The 7,064-nt window shown below is 38.3% G+C and overlaps 1 protein-coding gene across 5 annotated transcripts in view; it reads left to right on the forward strand.

Moving 5' to 3' along the window:
- The window catches only part of LOC106875313 (spermatogenesis-associated protein 1), a 39,036-nt gene extending 32,840 nt beyond the window's left edge, over window positions 1-6,196 (forward strand). For 4 of the 5 annotated variants that reach the window (XM_052977321.1, XM_014923401.2, XM_052977320.1 and 1 more), the window contains 9 exons: window positions 74-127; window positions 388-565; window positions 1,482-2,187; window positions 2,725-3,313; window positions 3,835-3,895; window positions 4,101-4,226; window positions 4,536-4,711; window positions 5,289-5,387; window positions 5,943-6,196. In XM_052977321.1, coding sequence (XP_052833281.1) covers window positions 74-127; window positions 388-565; window positions 1,482-2,187; window positions 2,725-3,313; window positions 3,835-3,895; window positions 4,101-4,226; window positions 4,536-4,711; window positions 5,289-5,387; window positions 5,943-6,125 — 2,172 coding nt within the window. In that variant the 3' untranslated portion in view covers window positions 6,126-6,196. The remainder of the gene's footprint in view (window positions 1-73; window positions 128-387; window positions 566-1,481; window positions 2,188-2,724; window positions 3,314-3,834; window positions 3,896-4,100; window positions 4,227-4,535; window positions 4,712-5,288; window positions 5,388-5,942) is intronic. The other variant, XM_052977323.1, reaches the window with a different exon arrangement.
- The last annotated feature ends 868 nt before the right edge of the window (window positions 6,197-7,064 follow it).

A 7,064-nucleotide genomic window follows, 5' to 3' on the forward strand; every position in this document is an offset into this window, starting at 1 on the left:
CTACTACTACTACTACTACTACTACTACTACTACTACTACTACTACTACTAACACCTCTATTCTCTGTTGCAGGTGAAACAACACCAAGAACTTCGACTGAAGGCGAAACACTTCCTCCCTCAACTGGTAAGTAGTGTGTGTGTGTGTGTGCATGCGTCTTTGCATCTACCTTTGTCCCACCATCACTGCTTGACAACCAGTGTTGGTGTATTTACATCCCTGTAACTTAGCAGTTCGGCAAAAGTGTCCGATAGAAATAAGCGTCAGGCTTAAAACAACAGCAAGTCCTGGAGTCGATTCATTCGATTGAAAACTTTTTGAGGCAGTGCTGCAGCATGACTGCGGTCTGATGACTGAGTACAGTTTATTGTATTTTGTTATTTCAGAATTCCTCGCAGAAATACGGCAACGAGGTGTACATCATTGAGACATCGATCAGGGGGAGTGATAGCAGTGCATCCAACAGCATATTGATGTCTTCTGACCAGAGAAGCAGCAGCAACAATGATCATGTGACAGGAGGGAAGTTCAGATACCAGAATGGCAACAGTAAACCAGGAAATGGTAATTAGATTGATTTCAACACTGTTGTTGTTGTTGGTGGTGGTGTTATTACTCTGTTGTGAGTTCTTAATCTGTGTTGTGAGTTTTAAATGGTTGGATTATATTTCTGTTGAATTCCACAGTATTAGTTGAGATAATAATGATTGATGAAGGAAATGGGAAGATAGATTTGTCGCTAGTCTTTATTCACTATGATGGTCATTTTGACCCATCCTGCAACTGTCCGTTATGGGTAGGATTCTGTGCATCTGATTGTGTTGCATCGATCTGTGCAGTTTGTGTCATGTCAAGTACCAAGAACAACATGCCTTGGACATCTTTGACCATAAACCTATAATAAAGCTAGTTGTAGAATGAATGAACAGAGAAGAGTCCAAAGTCTGTGATACAGCCACCCAATCTGGAGAGAGTGGAGTCCTTCAATTCACCAAGAGAAATTTGCCCATATGTTTGTATTTGCTAAAAATTTCTGATCTGGAATTCAGTAGTGCAGTGGAATTCTTAAATTGAAGAAGGATATACAATTTTTTAGCTGTACATAAGTTGCATTTCTTAGATCCATTAACCTATGGTAGCATGTATCTTTCTAAATCCTGGGGCATCTCACATGGAATTTTTGATCCTTCAAAGTTATCTTGGTGTATATGACCAACCTTTGGCTGTATATCTTTTTTCGTTTCTATCTACCAAATTCATTCACTACAGTGATTTAACATATACTGTTCTCTGCATGAAACATATTACCAGTAACTCAACTGTTCTTTTTTCCATGCAGATGGCAGGTCTGAGTAATTTATCCTCATGATTCATTCTGCCTTTGTTTTTGTATGTTATCTTGATAAATAACGATAATGGTTAAGGTAACTTTATTTTTATTTAATATTTTGTTTATTTTTACTGTTTTTCCTCTTTTTAGGGAACAATTACCATTTGCCATTTCTGCAGACATCAGAGAAATTGCAGAGACTTGTCCGAGTGGGACCACCACATCAGAATCTGAAACACATCAATCCAACCCCGCTTGACCCATCCTCAAACTCAAATTCAGATACCTACTTAGGTTCCCCTACGTACCAGTTGGGGTCCAAACTTGTGAACGATTCAAACTATTACTTAGAAGAAGTTGCCATGGGAACCAAATTATACTCGCCGCCATCGCTGTCACTCTCACCGACACACCGCAACAATCGGCGGCGTCGCCGTCAGCGCCGCATTCCTGCAAGGTCAGTGCCGAGGAGCGACCCGGTGTCACGAAATGTTGCTGGCAACGACGACGATGATGATGATGACAATGATGATGACGATGACGATGACGATGTTCTGCCTGCGATTCACTCTTACTCTGAGCCTCCCCACTTCTCCCATCCCCACTTCCGCTCCCCCTACATTCACTCCTATCCGTATCTCATCAACGACATGGTGATGCTCCCCATGAGTCGATCCCCTCGCAATTCGAACCGACGAGCACGCTACAACAACAACAAAAACAACAACAACAACAGCAACAACAACAACAAGGATTACGACGACAACAACAGCAACGACAACGGCGACACCCGGCAGAGTCGAAGTCCAAACACAAGAGCTTCTTTACCTGCTGATCTTTCCCAACGTTCCACAAGGTAAGAAGAGATGGAAATGCTATCATTGTCATCACCATCATCATCCTCGTCATCATCATCATCATCATCATCGTCGTCGTTGTCATCACCATCGTTACTATCATCACCACCATAAGCATCAATATCACCACCATCACTACCACTACCATCATCATCATCATCATCACCACCATCATCATTATCATCACCATCATCACCACCACCACCATCATCACCATCATCATTGTCGTCATCATCATCATCATCATTGTCATCACCATCATCATCCTCATCATAATCATTGTCGTCATCGCCATCGTTACTATCATCACCACAATAAGCATCAATATCGCCACCATCACTACCACTACCATCATCATCATCATCATCACCATATATCAGTTAACAACCCTCACCTGTTTCCAAGTAAAATTAAAACCTTCCCAAATTCTTCCAGGAAGTCTGGAAACAAACATTCTTGTTTATCGGACAATGACACTTGTTTGCAACTCTTGCATCATTACTTGTGATGTCTTCATCGTATTTTTTCTTTTGTAGACGATCCAAAGAAAAGCCTAAACCTGAGGGCAACACAACAAGTGACACAAGAACCATGACAGACGGCAAAGAAGGGGAGGAGGATGAAGTGAGACATAACCCAACTGATGAGAAACGCTTACGAGAATTGAGGGCCAGAGAGAAACTGAAGCGGGAACAGGAGGAACAAGAGAGATGGGAGAGGTTGGACAACGAACAACAGAATTTGGAATTGGGGCTCACGAAGGGAGTTCAGGAAAAGCTGCAGCAGGAAGAGGGTGGCGATGATGGAGAGGGGCCAGGGGAGGGTCAACAGGGAGAACGTCTGTCCCCGCGGAAAAAGAACAAGGCAGAAACTGGGAAAGGGAAAGGGAAAGAGCGAGGGGAGGAGGGAGAAGAGGAAGGGGAGGACGGGGATAACGAGAAAGAAGAGAACGGGGAGGAGAAAGCAGAGGAGGTAAAGGGAGAAGAAGCTGAAGATGGAGTTGGAGACGGGGAAGAAGAAGAGGAAGCAGAATTGGCAGAGAATAACACCGAAAGAGATTCACGGAATGAGAACAGCTTCCGGCCGGAACCAGATACTGAAACCACTTCCAAAAAGGGACAATCTGTAAGTAGCCTACGCTTAATGATGATGATGATGATGATAATAATAATAATAATAATAATAATGATAAATAAATAAATAAATGCCCGGATGCAGTACTAGGCAGTGGCTCTCATGGCTTCTGATCTTAATTGATTGGAAATGTTATCATGTACATTGTTTTGTCTTGGTATAAAAAGATGGCCTACAGGAAACTATATATCATTCTGGTTTTCTATATATTGCTAGCAGGGAGGTGAGTTGCTCTTATCTCTAAGCAGTCGAGCCTCCCTCATCGATGAAACAAAGGAAGGTCGAAATCACGTGATCTACGGGTCACAGCACCAGAGTTGATGAGGATTTATCTCCCCACATTTTATGCATTTTACACCAAAAGCTATGATGAGAGCTTCTCTTGCGGCACCCACCACAGTATAGCTTGTTCTAACATCCATGTTTAAGTGGGAATAAATATTACCTCTCACTTTATTTTGTGGGGTTTTTTTTTTCTTGTATTTATATACGTATTCTTTCTCTTCTTCTAGTTGACCCCAGCTCAGAAAACTGCCGAACCTGAAACTGCTCGATCAAAACAAAAGAATGAGAGTAAGTATAGATACACACACATATATATATATATATATATATATATATATATATACACACACACACATATATATATACACAAATATATATATATATATATATACACGTTGGACCACTGAACTCAACATGATTTTTTTTTAGTAGTAGTAGTAGTAACGTCTGTGAAAGCTCATATGTTGACTTGTCAGAATTCTCTCATCTGCAGCTGAAAAACTCCAAGAGATGCTAGAATCGATTCGAGAACAACGGAAATCAAAGGAACGGCAGAGAGAAGAATTAGTGAAACGGGCCAAAACATTGCAGGCCAAAATACAGAACCGAAGAAACCATGGTAAGATCTGTACTTTCTCAAATCTTAACCCTTTTCTTACCATATTTCTATTGAGACCGTCAATAAGACCGACCCCAGTACACAACTGATACTTTATTTATCGACCCTGAAAGATTGAAAAGCAAAGTCGGCCTTGGAATTTGAACTCAGAACATTGCGACGGGTGAAATACCACTAAGTGTTTCACCCAGCATGTTAACGATTCTGCGAGCTTGCCGCCTTAATAATAATAATAATAATAATAATATTTATAATGAATAGAACAATAATAATTGTAAGTGACATTGTAATGTTTATTATATTGACCAGCGAGGGACATTTGGAAGAAAAAATACTACGAAGAGAAAAAGAAGACGCCACCCCTGGAAGAACAATGCAACAAACTGCGTCACGAGCTGGATGTGATACATCGTAAATATATTTCTTCTCTGGAACCAGCGAAGGAGAAACCGACAAAGATAACGACTAAGAAACCATCTGAGAAGGTAAGTGGAGGGGAAATATTACCTTGCTTGGAAACAGGTAAGGGTTGGTGACAGGAAGAGCATCCAGCTGTAGAAAAAATTTGCCTCAATAAACATCATCTGAAAGTAAACATTAAAATGATGATATATATTTTTCATTGTTTTAATATCAACTTTCCCATGCTGGCCTGGATCAGACGGAGATTATTGAGGAGGATTTTTTGCAGTTGGATGCCCTTTCTGTCAACAATTTTGGCACATACAATTTTCTTATATGCATCTGTATTGACTTTACTCATTGTTGATGTCATTCCCTACATAGGCATAATTGTAATTTTAATCTGTTAATAATATATTTCTGTGTTTTTTTTAACACTGTATGTCGTGAGATGTTATCTGAAGATGAATACCACAATTTATCAGGCATTCAACAACATATCTGCTTTAAGTATGATACACAACCAGCTGTTTTGAACTAATATTGGTTCTGTCACCCATTCCGAATTTTATATTCTTTGCAACTCTTTCATTTTCACTGCCCAGGAATTAATCTCTCCACTTACCCGCCTACCCATTAACGTACCCAATTTTCTTCCAGAACAACATCCTTATCCAGGCGAGCCGTCTGAAACACGAGACAGAAGATTTACAACATCGAGTTGATAATGCAAAGATGAAGCTGACAGCTGAACTAAAGGTAAAACTATTGTCTTTGCTTCCAGTTTGTTTTTTTATCTTTTCAAGTCTAACGAAGGTACAAAAGGTTCTTTGTGTTCATCTCCAACATTTTTCTAGGACATTAATTTCACAAGATTCATTTTTTTTTCAAATTTTTCAAATTTCACTTGGAAAGGAAGTTGAGGATGGAGAGGGATGTTTGTTGAAAGGTGGGGGTGAATGTTGGAAGAATGGCCAGTGTGAAAGGACCAATTCTGAATATACACCTGTAAAAAGAAAAAAAAAAGAAAAAAGGATAAGGGCTCTTGCCCTTTTGTTCAGGTACCCGTGGCTTTTGTGGGAATTTCCACGAGGACCTTAAAGCGCCTCCCCTATTGGGAGTTTAATTTTTAACTTATTTATATTGTTTACACATTGTAAAACCCATTGTATCTTCCTGTTTTTGTCTTTTTTGTTGTATGTCTTTTAATGTTATTTTATGTGAGCCCTTGTGGCTAATAAAAGAATGAATTATTATTACTATTATTATTATTATTATTATTATAAACTATTTCTTTTTGTTTGTTTTTAACAGTTGAGAAACCAGACTGAAATTGAACTGAAAGCCCTGAAAGGCGAATTAATTCAACAAAAGATCAACTTGAATTTGATCCGTAAACAACAGCTGTCAAGCATTATGACCCCAGGAGGGACCCCTGCAGCCAGCCAAGATATGCTCATTGCAATCAAACAACCCATAATACAAACTACAAAATGAAACAGAAACACATCTCGAATCATTTGGAAAACTATTTGTTATATATGCATACAATACATACATGTATATATATATATATATACATACATATATTTATATATATATATTGTTTAATGTACACATTATACAGTTATGAACTAATAGTTTCATACATTGGAGGTGCTTTCTAGACAGGTTTTAATAATACATGTAGTGTCTCCAAGCAATCTACAGGCTTTGAGCACACGGTACAGATATATAAATAACATATGGTATAATTACAAACAGGACATATTTTAGCCATTTCTCCACAGACTGAAAAAAATGATGAACATCCTTAATCTATTATACGAAACCTTATTGGTTTCTCATCAGAGGCGTCTACTTCAATCTGACAGTCTCTGGTGAAACAAGCAGCCAAACTGTTTATATACTCAACAAATGCAGCAGTTACTCTATGAAGGAGTCCCTAATTTGCATACCGAAAGTGTTTAACACTATAAATACCAGCAGCCTGTGGATAGGGATCTTAGTCTACACAGTATCAAGGTATGATATAATGTATGTGCAACATGTAGTATAATATATATACAATGGTTTAGGCCATGTGCTCAGAGCCTGGGATTGCTTGGAGATACTAGGCATGTTATAAAAACCTGCCTAGATAATATCTCCAGTGTATGAAACTGTTAAACAATATTTCTCTCTCACCGGATGGAGTACTTTTTTGTTGATCTTAACTTTACAGAAAAGCAAACTATATATATATATATATATATATACACATATACACAAGCATATGCATATAGAACATATGTATATTGATACATAAACATACATATATGAACAAATATGAACACTATATGCAGTAAGCATAAATATATGAATGTACATATATAAAATATATACACACGTTTATATATATATATATATATATATATATATATATATTATACATGC

This window comes from Octopus bimaculoides, chromosome 28 (genome assembly GCF_001194135.2).
Source record: "Octopus bimaculoides isolate UCB-OBI-ISO-001 chromosome 28, ASM119413v2, whole genome shotgun sequence".
NCBI lineage: Eukaryota > Metazoa > Mollusca > Cephalopoda > Octopoda > Octopodidae > Octopus > Octopus bimaculoides.